This window comes from Natator depressus, chromosome 28 (assembly GCF_965152275.1).
Source record: "Natator depressus isolate rNatDep1 chromosome 28, rNatDep2.hap1, whole genome shotgun sequence".
NCBI classification, from domain to species: Eukaryota; Metazoa; Chordata; order Testudines; family Cheloniidae; genus Natator; species Natator depressus.
The window spans coordinates 1555151-1570675 of record NC_134261.1 but is presented as its reverse complement, the minus strand read 5'-3'; the positions used below and the strand labels follow the sequence as shown (position 1 = coordinate 1570675).

General features: G+C 67.7%; 1 protein-coding gene across 1 annotated transcript; it reads left to right on the top strand.

Moving 5' to 3' along the window:
• The first annotated feature begins 348 nt into the window (after nt 1-348).
• Nucleotides 349-14266, top strand: CHRNB1 (cholinergic receptor nicotinic beta 1 subunit). Its single transcript, XM_074941348.1, has 10 exons — nt 349-442; nt 1358-1402; nt 2347-2456; nt 3114-3222; nt 3755-3902; nt 10421-10612; nt 11935-12158; nt 12317-12489; nt 12962-13109; nt 13992-14266. The coding sequence occupies exons 1-10, from the start codon at nt 416-418 to the stop codon at nt 14130-14132; spliced, it is 1317 nt and encodes a 438-aa protein (XP_074797449.1). The 5' UTR covers nt 349-415; the 3' UTR covers nt 14133-14266.
• Nucleotides 14267-15525: the final 1259 nt, after the last annotated feature.

Here is a 15525-nt window from a genome sequence, read left to right as displayed (position 1 = left end):
TGGATGGGGATGAATGGGTGGATAGATAGAGGGGTGTGGAAGTGGATGGATGGATAGAGGGGTGTGGGGATGGAGGGAGGGGCGGATGGATGGATGGAGGGGTGTGGGGATGGATGGATGGATGGATGGATAGAGGGGTGTGGGGGTGGATGGAAGGAGGGGGATGGAGGGAGGGATGGAGAGCCGGCTCAGTAGTTAGCTCAGCCCCGTGGGGCAGCACCAGGCCGCAGGGGGGCGCGATGGGGCCCCCGCCCCCCCGCCCCACACACCGACAGACACACGGACTCTCTCTCTCCCGGCAGCCGCGGGCGGCCTGGAGGCGGAGGAGCGGCTCCTGGCGAAGCTGTTTGAGACCTATAACCCCAACGTGCGCCCCGCCCGCACCCTCACCGACAAGGTCTTCGTCCGGGTGGGCATGTCGCTGTCCCAGCTCATCAGCCTGGTGAGGAGCCTGGGTTCTAGATCAGCCCGGCCCCGCCCCCGCTCTGCTCTAGACCAGGTTCTAGGTCGGCCTCCTGGGCCAGCGCCCCCGGTCTTTGGCTGGCCAAAGGGGGGAGCACGTTCTAGATCGGCGCCGGCGTGGGGCGGCGGCTCCGACTGTTCTAGACCCTGTTCTAGACCGGTCTCGTGCCCGTGGCTCCTGGTCCTTGATGGGGCTGCGATCTCGATTACCGCCCTGGCGGCAGCCTAGGCCCAATCACCCCCCGGGCCCGTCTATACCGTGCTCTGGAGTAGCCTAGACCAGGGCGCCGGGCCCGGGGTGTTCTCCCCGGTGACGTTCCAGAGCGGCCTCGCTCGCCCCGGCCCCCGGGGCTGAGTTCTGGGCTCGCTTCCCGGGCCAGGGGCCGCAGCCTCGCTAGAGCGGCCTAGAACCCGGGGGCCTCGGCTGTGACGCCTGGGCCTCTCGCTCTAGATTTCTTTCGTCGGGGGGGGGGGGCCGGGAGGGCAGCAGGCCCCCCGGCCCTGGCAGGGAGAGGGTTAAGGCCCTCTCCTCCTCCACCCCCCTTGGCCCGCGGACAGAGACAGCAGCTGTCCCGGAGGCCCATCCCGGGCGGGTTATAAATAGCAGAGGACGGGGAAGGGGGGGGGGAAATGGGGCTGGGGGGGAGGGGCAGCTGGCTATGTGCATGGGGTTGGCACCCCAGGTGGGAGTCCATCTCAGCCCCATCTACACCCCCCCCATAAACCCACCCCCACTGTCCCATCTATCCCTCCCAAGATCCCCCCCACCGGAAGGGGCCTTCTCAAGGGGGTCACACTGCGGGGAGGCACCGATCCTGCAGAGGGGGCAGGATTCTGGAGGTGAGGGGGTATCCCCCGAGTGACTTTTTAACCCTTTCTCACCCCCCCCCCACAGAACGAAAAGGATGAGGAGCTGACCACGAAGGTGTATATGGACCTGGTGGGTACCATCCCCCCCCCACCCCAAAACATTTCCATGTCTACTGCCCATCCCCCACCATCCCAGCCCAGCTGGGGGGCTGGGTCTGCATCCCCCCGGCTACCTCTTCACACCTGGGCAGGTAGCTGGCGCCACCTGATGGCTGCTGGGAGGAAGAGCAGGGGGAAGATGTCTGGTTTGCAGGGGAGGGGGGAGTTCGGTGGGTTGTAAAAGGGGGGCCCAATGGGGAAATGTGCCCCAGCTCTGCTTCCTGATTTATAGCAGGAGCCGGTGGGGGCTGGTCCATTCCCAGCTCAGCCACAGACGGCGGGCAGGTCACGGCATGCCTCAGTTTCCCCATGTGTGCCATGCGGCAAACAGTCCTGCCTGGCCTCACAGGGTGGAGTGGGGCTGGAAGGACAAACACCAGGGGGAGGAGCTCTTTCTTTCTTTCTTTCTTTCTTTCTTTCTTTCTCTCTTTCTCTCTTTCTTTCACACTCATATTTTCTTTGTTTCATGCTTTTTTCTTTCACGCTCATTCTTTCTTTTTTCTTTCATTCACACTCATCCTTTCTTTCTTTGTTTCTTTCACACTCATCTTTTCCTATTCTTTTTCTTTCTTTTTCTTTCTTTCTTTCTTTGTTTCTTTCACACTCATCCATTCTTTCTTTCACACTCTTTTCCTTTTCTTTCTTTCACTCTCATCCTTTCTTTCTTTCACACTCATTCATTCTTTGTTTCATGCTCTTTCTTTCTTTCTTTCTTTCACACTCTTTTCCTTTTCTTTCTTTCTTTCTTTTTTCTTTCACACTCATCCATTCTTTCTTTCTTTCACTCGCATCCTTTCTTTCTTTCTTTCTTTCTTTCTTTCTGTCTTCACACTATTCCCTTTTTCTTTCCTTCTTTCCCACTCACCCCCGTCTCTTTCCCCTCTCCGTCCATCCCTCCCTCTCGGCCGTACCCAGGAGTGGACGGACTATCGCCTGAGCTGGAACCTGTCCGACTTCGACGACATCACGGCCATCCGGACGTCCTCCGACAAAGTCTGGCTCCCGGACATCTCCCTCATGAACAAGTGAGTGGGGGGATGGGGGGCTGTGGGGGGCCGGGGGCTGTGGGGGGCCCCCACGAGGGAGCAGACAGAGGCCCTAGGACAAGGTGGCCAGGGAGTGTGAATAGTGTAAGCTGGTGTCCTTCGCCCACGTGACACCCCTTCTTTTTTCTTTCTTTCTTTCACACTCACTCTTTCTTTCACACTCATCCTTTCTTTTTCTTTCACACTCATCCTTTCTTTCTTTCTTTCTTTCTTTCTCACTTATCACTTTTTTCTTACTCATCCTTTCTTTATTTCTTTTTCTTTCTTTCTTTCTTTCTTTCTTTCTTTCTTTCACACTCACTCTTTCTTTCACACTCATCCTTTCTTTTTCTTTCACACTCATCCTTTCTTTCTTTTTTTTCTTTCATACTCATCCTTTCTTTCTTTCTTTCTTTCTTTCTTTCTCACTCATCCCTTTTTTCTTACTCATTCTTTCTTTATTTCTTTTTCTTTCACACATTCTTTCTTTCTTTCTTACTCATCCTTTCTTTCTTTCTTTCTTTCTTTCTTTCTTTCTTTCTTTCTTTCACACTCTGCCTCTTTCTTTCTCACTCATCCTTTCTTTTCCTTTTTCTTTCACAAATCCTTTCTTTCTTTCTTTCTTTCTTTCTTTCTTTCTTTCTTTCTTTCTTTCAGTAACGATGGGAATTTCGACATCGCCTTGCCTGTGAACGTTTTGGTCTCTCACGTTGGGACCGTTCGCTGGCTTCCCCCAGCCCTCTACCGCAGCAGCTGCAGTATCCAGGTGAGGGGGGGCACCGTGCTGCAGGGGACAGAGGGGGGCCCAGCAGGGGGCGCTGTGCAGCAAGGGGGGCCCAGCAGGGTGCTGTGCTGAGGGGGGCCAGCAGGGGGCACTGTGCAGCAGAGGGGGGCCCAGCAGGGGGGGCTGTACAGAGGGGAGCCAGTAGGGGGCGCTGTGCAGCAGAGGGGGCCCCAGCAGGGGGCGGTGGCTGAGGGGGCCCAGCAGGGGGCGCTGTGCAGCAGAGGGGGCCCCAGCAGGGTGCTGTGCTGAGGGGGGCCAGCAGGGGGCCAGCAGGGGGCGCTGTGTAGCAAGGGGGGCCCAGCAGGGTGCTGTGCTGAGGGGGCCCAGCAGGGGGCGCTGTGCAGCAGAGGGGGCCCCAGCAGGGGGCACTGGCTGAGGGGGGCCAGCAGGGGGCGCTGTGCAGCAAGGGGGGCCAGCAGGGGGCGCTGTGCAGCAGAGGGGGCCCCAGCAGGGGGCGCTGGCTGAGGGGGGCCAGCAGGGGGCGCTGTGTCCACGCTCTCTCTCCCCTCCCCAGGTGACCTACTTCCCCTTCGACTGGCAGAACTGCTCCATGGTGTTCCAGTCCTACGCCTACGGGGCGGCCGAGCTGGGCCTGCTGCACCCCCTGGACGAGGAGGGGCGCGAGGTGCGGGAGGTCGTCATCTTCCAGAACGCCTTCATCGGTGAGCCGGGCGCCCCCCCGCCCCCGCGGCCACACCCGGAGACCCCCGCAGAGACCCCCGCAGCCACCCCCGCCCCCGCGGCCACACCCGGAGACCCCCGCAGAGACCCCCGCAGAGACCCCCGCGGCCACACCCGCCCCCGCGGCCACACCCGGAGACCCCCTCAGAGGCCCCCGCAGCCACACCCGCCCCCGCGGCCACACCCGGAGACCCCCGCAGAGACCCCCGCGGCCACACCCGCCCCCGCGTCCACACCCGGAGACCCCCGCAGAGACCCCCACAGAGACCCCCGCAGCCACACCCGCCCCCGCAGAGACCCCCTCAGAGGCCCCCGCAGCCACACCCGGAGACCCCCGCAGAGACCCCCGCGGCCACACCCGCCCCCGCGGCCACACCCGGAGACCCCCGCAGAGACCCCCACAGAGACCCCCGCAGCCACACCCGCCCCCGCGGCCACACCCGGAGACCCCCCTCAGAGGCCCCCGCAGCCACACCCGGAGACCCCCACAGAGACCCCCGCAGCCACACCCGCCCCCGCGGCCACACCCGGAGACCCCCGCAGAGACCCCCACAGAGACCCCCGCAGCCACACCCGCCCCCGCGGCCACACCCGGAGACCCCCGCAGAGACCCCCACAGAGACCCCCGCAGCCACACCCGCCCCCGCGGCCACACCCGGAGACCCCCGCAGAGACCCCCACAGAGACCCCCGCAGCCACACCCGCCCCCGCGGCCACACCCGGAGACCCCCGCAGAGACCCCCGCAGAGACCCCCGCAGCCACCCCCGCCCCCGCGTCCACACCCGGAGACCCCCGCAGAGACCCCCGCGGCCACACCCGCCCCCGCGTCCACACCCGGAGACCCCCTCAGAGGCCCCCGCAGCCACACCCGGAGACCCCCGCAGAGACCCCCGCGGCCACACCCGCCCCCGCGGCCACACCCGGAGACCCCCACAGAGACCCCCGCAGCCACACCCGCCCCCGCGGCCACACCCGGAGACCCCCGCAGAGACCCCCACAGAGACCCCCGCAGCCACACCCGCCCCCGCGGCCACACCCGGAGACCCCCGCAGAGACCCCCGCAGAGACCCCCGCAGCCACCCCCGCCCCCGCGTCCACACCCGGAGACCCCCTCAGAGGCCCCCGCAGCCACACCCGCCCCCGCGGCCACACCCGGAGACCCCCGCAGAGACCCCCACAGAGACCCCCGCAGCCACACCCGCCCCCGCGGCCACACCCGGAGACCCCCGCAGAGACCCCCACAGAGACCCCCGCAGCCACCCCCGCCCCCGCGGCCACACCCGGAGACCCCCGCAGAGACCCCCGCAGCCACACCCGGAGACCCCCGCAGAGACCCCCACAGAGACCCCCGCGGCCACACCCGCCCCCGCGTCCACACCCGGAGACCCCCTCAGAGGCCCCCGCAGCCACACCCGGAGACCCCCGCAGAGACCCCCGCGGCCACACCCGCCCCCGCAGCCACACCCGGAGACCCCCACAGAGACCCCCGCAGCCACACCCGCCCCCGCGGCCACACCCGGAGACCCCCGCAGAGACCCCCACAGAGACCCCCGCAGCCACACCCGCCCCCGCGGCCACACCCGGAGACCCCCGCAGAGACCCCCTCAGAGGCCCCCGCAGCCACACCCGGAGACCCCCGCAGAGACCCCCGCGGCCACACCCGCCCCCGCGGCCACACCCGGAGACCCCCGCAGAGACCCCCACAGAGACCCCCGCAGCCACACCCGCCCCCGCGGCCACACCCGGAGACCCCCTCAGAGGCCCCCGCAGCCACACCCGGAGACCCCCACAGAGACCCCCGCAGCCACACCCGCCCCCGCGGCCACACCCGGAGACCCCCGCAGAGACCCCCACAGAGACCCCCGCAGCCACACCCGCCCCCGCGGCCACACCCGGAGACCCCCGCAGAGACCCCCACAGAGACCCCCGCAGCCACACCCGCCCCCGCGGCCACACCCGGAGACCCCCGCAGAGACCCCCACAGAGACCCCCGCAGCCACACCCGCCCCCGCGGCCACACCCGGAGACCCCCGCAGAGACCCCCGCAGAGACCCCCGCAGCCACCCCCGCCCCCGCGTCCACACCCGGAGACCCCCTCAGAGGCCCCCGCAGCCACACCCGGAGACCCCCGCAGAGACCCCCGCGGCCACACCCGCCCCCGCGTCCACACCCGGAGACCCCCTCAGAGGCCCCCGCAGCCACACCCGGAGACCCCCGCAGAGACCCCCGCGGCCACACCCGCCCCCGCGGCCACACCCGGAGACCCCCACAGAGACCCCCGCAGCCACACCCGCCCCCGCGGCCACACCCGGAGACCCCCGCAGAGACCCCCACAGAGACCCCCGCAGCCACACCCGCCCCCGCGGCCACACCCGGAGACCCCCGCAGAGACCCCCGCAGAGACCCCCGCAGCCACCCCCGCCCCCGCGTCCACACCCGGAGACCCCCTCAGAGGCCCCCGCAGCCACACCCGCCCCCGCGGCCACACCCGGAGACCCCCGCAGAGACCCCCACAGAGACCCCCGCAGCCACACCCGCCCCCGCGGCCACACCCGGAGACCCCCGCAGAGACCCCCACAGAGACCCCCGCAGCCACCCCCGCCCCCGCGGCCACACCCGGAGACCCCCGCAGAGACCCCCGCAGCCACACCCGGAGACCCCCGCAGAGACCCCCGCAGAGACCCCCGCGGCCACACCCGCCCCCGCGGCCACACCCGGAGACCCCCTCAGAGGCCCCCGCAGCCACACCCGGAGACCCCCGCAGAGACCCCCGCGGCCACACCCGCCCCCGCAGCCACACCCGGAGACCCCCGCAGAGACCCCCGCGGCCACACCCGCCCCCGCGTCCACACCCGGAGACCCCCTCAGAGGCCCCCGCAGCCACACCCGGAGACCCCCGCAGAGACCCCCGCGGCCACACCCGCCCCCGCAGCCACACCCGGAGACCCCCACAGAGACCCCCGCAGCCACACCCGCCCCCGCGGCCACACCCGGAGACCCCCGCAGAGACCCCCACAGAGACCCCCGCAGCCACACCCGCCCCCGCGGCCACACCCGGAGACCCCCGCAGAGACCCCCACAGAGACCCCCGCAGCCACACCCGCCCCCGCGGCCACACCCGGAGACCCCCGCAGAGACCCCCTCAGAGGCCCCCGCAGCCACACCCGGAGACCCCCGCAGAGACCCCCGCGGCCACACCCGCCCCCGCGGCCACACCCGGAGACCCCCGCAGAGACCCCCACAGAGACCCCCGCAGCCACACCCGCCCCCGCGGCCACACCCGGAGACCCCCTCAGAGGCCCCCGCAGCCACACCCGGAGACCCCCACAGAGACCCCCGCAGCCACACCCGCCCCCGCGGCCACACCCGGAGACCCCCGCAGAGACCCCCACAGAGACCCCCGCAGCCACACCCGCCCCCGCGGCCACACCCGGAGACCCCCGCAGAGACCCCCACAGAGACCCCCGCAGCCACACCCGCCCCCGCGGCCACACCCGGAGACCCCCGCAGAGACCCCCACAGAGACCCCCGCAGCCACACCCGCCCCCGCGGCCACACCCGGAGACCCCCGCAGAGACCCCCGCAGAGACCCCCGCAGCCACCCCCGCCCCCGCGTCCACACCCGGAGACCCCCTCAGAGGCCCCCGCAGCCACACCCGGAGACCCCCGCAGAGACCCCCGCGGCCACACCCGCCCCCGCGTCCACACCCGGAGACCCCCTCAGAGGCCCCCGCAGCCACACCCGGAGACCCCCGCAGAGACCCCCGCGGCCACACCCGCCCCCGCGGCCACACCCGGAGACCCCCACAGAGACCCCCGCAGCCACACCCGCCCCCGCGGCCACACCCGGAGACCCCCGCAGAGACCCCCACAGAGACCCCCGCAGCCACACCCGCCCCCGCGGCCACACCCGGAGACCCCCGCAGAGACCCCCGCAGAGACCCCCGCAGCCACCCCCGCCCCCGCGTCCACACCCGGAGACCCCCTCAGAGGCCCCCGCAGCCACACCCGCCCCCGCGGCCACACCCGGAGACCCCCGCAGAGACCCCCACAGAGACCCCCGCGGCCACACCCGGAGACCCCCGCAGAGACCCCCACAGAGACCCCCGCAGCCACCCCCGCCCCCGCGGCCACACCCGGAGACCCCCGCAGAGACCCCCGCAGCCACACCCGGAGACCCCCGCAGAGACCCCCGCGGCCACACCCGCCCCCGCGTCCACACCCGGAGACCCCCTCAGAGGCCCCCGCAGCCACACCCGGAGACCCCCGCAGAGACCCCCGCGGCCACACCCGCCCCCGCAGCCACACCCGGAGACCCCCACAGAGACCCCCGCAGCCACACCCGCCCCCGCGGCCACACCCGGAGACCCCCGCAGAGACCCCCACAGAGACCCCCGCAGCCACACCCGCCCCCGCGGCCACACCCGGAGACCCCCGCAGAGACCCCCTCAGAGGCCCCCGCAGCCACACCCGGAGACCCCCGCAGAGACCCCCGCGGCCACACCCGCCCCCGCGGCCACACCCGGAGACCCCCGCAGAGACCCCCACAGAGACCCCCGCAGCCACACCCGCCCCCGCGGCCACACCCGGAGACCCCCTCAGAGGCCCCCGCAGCCACACCCGGAGACCCCCACAGAGACCCCCGCAGCCACACCCGCCCCCGCGGCCACACCCGGAGACCCCCGCAGAGACCCCCACAGAGACCCCCGCAGCCACACCCGCCCCCGCGGCCACACCCGGAGACCCCCGCAGAGACCCCCACAGAGACCCCCGCAGCCACACCCGCCCCCGCGGCCACACCCGGAGACCCCCGCAGAGACCCCCACAGAGACCCCCGCAGCCACACCCGCCCCCGCGGCCACACCCGGAGACCCCCGCAGAGACCCCCGCAGAGACCCCCGCAGCCACCCCCGCCCCCGCGTCCACACCCGGAGACCCCCTCAGAGGCCCCCGCAGCCACACCCGGAGACCCCCGCAGAGACCCCCGCGGCCACACCCGCCCCCGCGTCCACACCCGGAGACCCCCTCAGAGGCCCCCGCAGCCACACCCGGAGACCCCCGCAGAGACCCCCGCGGCCACACCCGCCCCCGCGGCCACACCCGGAGACCCCCACAGAGACCCCCGCAGCCACACCCGCCCCCGCGGCCACACCCGGAGACCCCCGCAGAGACCCCCACAGAGACCCCCGCAGCCACACCCGCCCCCGCGGCCACACCCGGAGACCCCCGCAGAGACCCCCGCAGAGACCCCCGCAGCCACCCCCGCCCCCGCGTCCACACCCGGAGACCCCCTCAGAGGCCCCCGCAGCCACACCCGCCCCCGCGGCCACACCCGGAGACCCCCGCAGAGACCCCCACAGAGACCCCCGCAGCCACACCCGCCCCCGCGGCCACACCCGGAGACCCCCGCAGAGACCCCCGCGGCCACACCCGCCCCCGCGTCCACACCCGGAGACCCCCGCAGAGACCCCGCGTCAACATCCGGAGACCCCCGCTGAGGCCCCCGCAGCCGCCCCCGCCCCCGCGGCCACACCCGGAGACCCCCGCAGAGACCCCCGCACACCCACAGCGACACACGGAGACACACCCAGCTACACACACCCCCACAGCGACACCCGCCCGCCCAGATACACAGAGAGACAACAGAGAGACACACAGCGCTACACGCGACACCCACAGTGACACACACACACAGCTACACAGAGAGAGACACACACACACAGAGCTACACACAGCCCAGAGCCAAAACATGGACAATCACAACAGACACACACAGTCACAAATGCACAATCAAAGCGCACACCTACCCACAGAGCTACACACGCACAAAGCCACACATCCACAACCACACCACACACACAGCTGCACACAAATACAGTTACACACGCACCCCCCTACACATGCACAGCCACGCACACACCACACAGTCATCTCAAAGACGCACAGGGCTGCCCACACGCTCGCTCTCTGCCACACACACACAGCCAGGCATGCACAACCACACCACACACACGGAGCCATAGCTCACACGCTGCCACAACACACAGAGCAACACCCCCCCCAACAGAGCTACACACACACAGAGCGACGCACACAGGACCAAACACACCGCTACACACACATGCGGAGCGTCACACACAAGGACCGCAACACACACAGAGCAACACACACACACACACACAGCCGTGATGCACCCAGCAAAACACCCCCAGAGCAATACACACACACACCGCCACACCACAAACGCAGTGACCCACGCACAAAGCCGCAACACACACACAACGTGACACACACAGAGCCCACACACACACACATGCGCGTGCGCACACCGAGTTACTTGACGCACAGACACAACCCGCGCAGCCAATCCCTGCATAGTCTGGGTAGTGATCCCACCGCTGCCACCAATTGTCTCTGAGCCCCACTCCCCCGCAACTCCTAGTGGGGTGACTCCGGATTGGCACCCCTTGGCCCCTAACCCGCCTCTCTGCCCTCCAGACAACGGGCAGTGGGAGATCCGGCACAAGCCGGCACGGCACAACACACTGCCCGGGGATCCACAGCACGAGGACGTGACCTTCTACCTCATCATCCGCCGCAAGCCGCTCTTCTACATCATCAACGTCATCATCCCCTGCATCCTCATCACCATCCTGGCCATCTTCGTCTTCTACCTGCCCCCCGACGCCGGTGGGTGCCGGGCAGACGGGCACGGGCTGCCCCTGGTGCAATGGCGCAGGGGGGCAGGGCTGGACCCATTCCAGGGGGGGCAGGAATCCGGTGCCAGGTTTCCCTCTCCTCCCAGGAACCGCCCCCTTTCCAGAGGGCTGAGGAATCTGGTGCCGGGACTCTGGTCTCCCTCAGCAGACCTGAGTCCATCCTAGATGGGCGCCTTGGCAGACCAGAGGCCATGCAAGATGGGCACTGGATTCCCTGTCCCTGGGTGAGACCAGAGGCCAGGTTAGATGGGCCCCACAACCCCCTGTTGCTGGGGAGAGACCAGAGACCATGCTAGATGGGCCCCGCAACCACCTGTCAGTGGGGAGAGACCAGAGGCCATGTTAGATGGGCCCCACAACCCCCTGTTGCTGGGGAGAGACCAGAGGCCATGTCAGATGGGCACCAGAATCCCCTGTGCCTGGGGAGAGACCAGAGGCCATGCAAGATGGGCACTGGATTCCCTGTCCCTGGGTGAGACCAGAGGCCAGGTTAGATGGGCCCCACAACCCCCTGTTGCTGGGGAGAGACCAGAGACCATGTCAGATGGGCACCAGAATCCCCTGTGCCTGGGGAGAGACCAGAGGCCATGCAAGATGGGCACTGGATTCCCTGTCCCTGGGTGAGACCAGAGGCCAGGTTAGATGAGTCCCACAACCCCCTGTTGCTGGGGAGAGACCAGAGGCCATGCCAGATGGGCACCAGAAACTCCTGTGCCAGGAGAGAGACCAGAGGCCATGCTAGATGGGCCCCACAATCCCGTCACTGGGAAGAGACCAGTGGCCATGTTAGATGCACACCAGAAACTCCTGTGCCAGGAGGGAGACCAGAGGCCATGCTAGATGGGCCCCACAATCCCCTGTCACTGGGAAGAGACCAGTGGCCATGTTAGGTGCACACCAGAAACTCCTGTGCCAGGAGAGAGACCAGAGGCCATGCTAGATGGGCCCCACAATCCCCTGTCACTGGGGAGAGACCAGACGCCATGTTTGGGCACCAGAATCCCCTGTCACTGGGGAGAGCCCAGACAACATGTTAGATGGGCCCCGCAACCACCTGTCAGTGGGGCGAGACCAGAGGCCATGCTAGATGGGCCCCACAACCCCCTGTTGCTGGGGAGAAACCAGAGGCCACGTCAGATGAGCACCAGAATCCCCTGTGCCAGGAGAGAGACCAGAGGCCACGTGAGATGGGCCCTCTGTCACTGGGGAGAGCCCAGAGGCCAGGCTAGATGGGCACAGGTCTCCCGGTCCTCCCCGGGCCTGGCTGATCCTCCCTCCGCGGTCTCTACCCAGGGGAAAAGATCACCCTGTCCATCTTCGCCCTGCTGACCCTCACCGTGTTCCTGCTGCTGCTGGCAGACAAGGTGCCGGAGACCTCGCTGGCCGTGCCCATCATCGTCAAGTACCTCATGTTCACCATGATCCTGGTGACCTTCTCCGTCATCCTCAGCGTGGTGGTCCTCAACCTGCACCACCGGTCGCCCAACACCCACGACATGCCCTTCTGGGTCAAGCAGGTAACGCTCCCCCGGCACCCCCTTCCCCTCCTCGCCCCCGGCTTGCTCAGGGGGGCGGGGAATGGGGCACGGGGCCTGTCCCCTCTAGGGGGCGCCGGCTCCCACCCGGCCCCAGGGTGGGGGCTCATGGGGGGCTCTGGATTCTCTCTCCCGGGCAGATTTTCATTCACCAGCTCCCCCGGTACCTGGGGCTGCAGCGGCCAAAACCAGAGCCCGTCCTGAAACCTCCCCCGGCCCCCCGACGGGAACCAGAGGTGAAGAGCAACCGGGGCACAGACGAGTATTTCATCCGCAAACCCAACTGTGACTTCCTCTTCCCCAAACCCAGCAGGTCGGGGGGGGCGCTGTGGGGCGGGGGGGGACTCAGCGGGGGGCGCTGTTCTGCACAGAGTGACGTGCTTGACTCCATAGCGTGCAGCTTATGTTACACCCCACCCCAGAGGTGGCCGCATCTTGGCGCCGGGCGAGGGGTCCCCGTGTCACCGGCCGCCCCGTCCCAGAGGTGGCCGCATCTTGGCGCCGGGCGAGGGATCCCCCTGTCACCAGCCACCCCGCCCCAGAGGTGGCCGCATCTCGGCCCTGGGCGACGGGTCCCCGGGTCACCGGCCGCCCCGCCCCAGAGGTGGCCGCATCTCGGCCCCGGGCGAGGGGTCCCCGGGTCACCGGCCGCCCCGCCCCAGAGGTGGCCGCATCTCGCCGCTGGGCGAGGGGTCCCCAGGTCACCAGCCGCCCCGCCCCAGAGGTGGCCGCGTCTCTTGGGCCCCCGTGGAGGTCTTCCCAGCTCTTTCCGGTTAACCCTTCAGGTTCTACCAGGACCCCTTCTCGCAGGATCTGAGGCGGTTCATGGACGGGCCGAGCGAATGCCTCGTCCTGCCGCCCGACCTCAAGTCCGCCATGGACGCCGTCACCTACATCGCCCAGCAGCTGCAGGACCAGGAGGACTACGACTCGGTGAGTGGGGGCCGGCCGGCTGCCCATCACCCGTGGACTCTGACTCCAGCCCCAGCCAACGCCCCCCACTCCCCGGGATCAGAGCTTGTCTCTCTGTCCAGCGCTGAGCGCGGTGGGGGGCTTTGCTCATACCCCTGGAGGGTGGAATGAGGAGCAGAATGGGGCAGGTTTTGGGGGGGACTCAGTGGGGCAGGTTTGGGAGGGTCGGTGGGGCAAGTTTAGGGGTTGTGGGGCAGGGTTGGGGGTTGGTGGGGCAGAGTTAGCAGCCAGCAGGTCAAGTTTAAGGGAGTCCATGGGTCAGGTTTAGGGGATCAGTGGGGCAGGGTTGGGGGCCCTTATGAGTCAGGGTTAAGGGGGGCCAATGGGGCAGTCTTGGGGTGGTGGGGAAGATTTGTGGGGGTTGGTGGGGCAGAGTTAGGGGTCCAGTGGGGCAGGCTTGGGCCAATGGGGCAGGTGTGGGGAGATCTGTGGGGCAAGTTTAGGGGCCAAAGGGTCGAATTGAGGGGGTCGTGAGGCAAGATTAGGGGACTGGTGGGGCAGGGGTAGGGGCCAGTGGGTCAAGTTTTGGGGGGGGTCAATGGGTCAGGTTTAGGGGATCTGAGGGCCAGGGTTGGGGGCCCCTATGGGTCAGAGTTAAGGGGGGGCCAATGGGGCAGTCTTGGGGGGTCGGGGGAGGTTTATGGGGGTTGGTGGGGTGGGGTTGGGGGCCACAATGGGGCAGGGTTGGGGGCAGCCAATGGGGCAGACTTAGGGGGTGGTGGGATGGTTTAATGAGGGTCAGTGGGGTGAGGTTAGGGGTCACGAGCCGCACCTACTCAGCAGACAGGGGGCGGCAAGGAGCAGCCCCCCACCTCACTCCCCCTGCCCCCCATCTCCCCCCAGCTCAAGGAGGACTGGCAGTACGTGGCCATGGTCGTCGACCGCCTCTTCCTCTGGACGTTCATCACCTTCACCAGCGTCGGGACCCTCACCATCTTCCTCGACGCCAGCTACAACCTGCCCCCCGCGCACCCCTTCCCGTGAGCCCCACTGCTTCCACTGTGAATCCGGAGTCACTCCGCTGATCCCCAGCGGGCGTGTGAACGCGATTGGGAGTGACTCCGGATCTGCGCCCCGGGGAAATTGATGGCGTCAGTTCTGCCTGTGATCTCCAGAGGGCGCTGTGAGGTGCTGATGGCTGTTTTCTGGGGCTGAATAAATCCCAGTTTGGTTTACAGTAAAACCCGGATCCTTTGGCTTCATTTAATCCGGTGTCTAGTGGGTTAGAGTTGTCGGGGGGCACTACTGGGAGCCAGGACTCCTGGGTTCTCTCCGTGGCTTGGGGAGGGGGGGCTGGTGGGTTAGAGCACAGGGTGCTGGGAGCCAGGACTCCTGGGTTCTCTCCGTGGTTCGGGGAGTGGGGACTGGTGGGTTAGAGCAGGGGGGTGCTGGGAGCCAGGACTCCTGGGTTCTCTCCCTGGCTCTGGGACGGGGGGCTGGTGGGTTCGAGCAGGAGGGGGCTGGGAGCCAGGACTCCTGGGTTCTATCCCCAGCTCCGGGAGGGGAGTGGGGGCTACTGGTTAGAGCAGGGGCAGATAGTTGGGTCTGGCAGGGAGACGTAAATTAGGGGATCATCTCCCACGGCCCCCTTCCCCCCACGGCCCTCGCACGTTTGCCCCGACATTTGGTCCTTTCATGTTAATCATCAGCTCAAGTTTTACATCAGAATCTGCTGACTCTTAAATGAAAAAGACCCGCGCCGGGGGGGGGGGGGGGATTGGCTGGCTCAGGGGGGCGGGGAATGGGGCAGGGGCCTGTCCGCTCTGGGGGTTGCCGGCTCCCCTCCAGCCCCAGGGCAGGGACTGGCTGGCTCAGGGGGGCAGGGAATGGGGCACAGGCCGCTGCCTCTGGGGGGCTGTGTCACTCGGTAGGGGGCGGGGCAGGGAGTAGGAATTCTCAGCGGCTGCCCTAGCCACCGTGGGTCCCTTGCCCATGGGGCGGAGGGCTCAGGGTACGGGCCTGACATGTCCTGTGATTCTCAACAGCTCTGGATTCCCTGAGACTCACCCTTGGCCCCCATTCGGGGTCTCTCCGGCTCATGGCCAAGGGACACCAGGACTCCTGGGTTCTCTCCCTGGCTCTGAGACGGGGGGCTGGTGGGTTAGAGCAGGAGGGGGCTGGGAGCCAGGACTCCTGGGCTCTATCCCCAGCTTGCAGATTGTGTGTCTTGAATTCCAGCCCCCCCACCGACCTACTAAACACCCCCTCCCCTCCCACAGGTGGGGAGAGAACCCAGTAGTCCTGAATCCCACCCTACTCCCCTCCCAGATCTCAGCCCATAACCCAGAAGCCCCCACTCCATTTTAGTTCCCCATCTGTTCACACACGCTCACCGTCCTCACTCCCCATAACCCCCGGTGTAGACCAGAGCCACCCT

What these genes read in the sequence shown, in the direction of transcription:
- CHRNB1 (XM_074941348.1), top strand. Translation starts at nt 416, where the DNA reads ATGTCGCTGTCCCAGCTCATCAGCCTG. An exon ending in CGAAGGTGTATATGGACCTG is followed by an intron (nt 1,403 to 2,346) that starts GTGGGTACCATC and finishes GGCCGTACCCAG; the next exon opens with GAGTGGACGGACTATCGCCT. An exon ending in CTCTTCCCCAAACCCAGCAG is followed by an intron (nt 12,490 to 12,961) that starts GTCGGGGGGGGC and finishes TTAACCCTTCAG; the next exon opens with GTTCTACCAGGACCCCTTCT.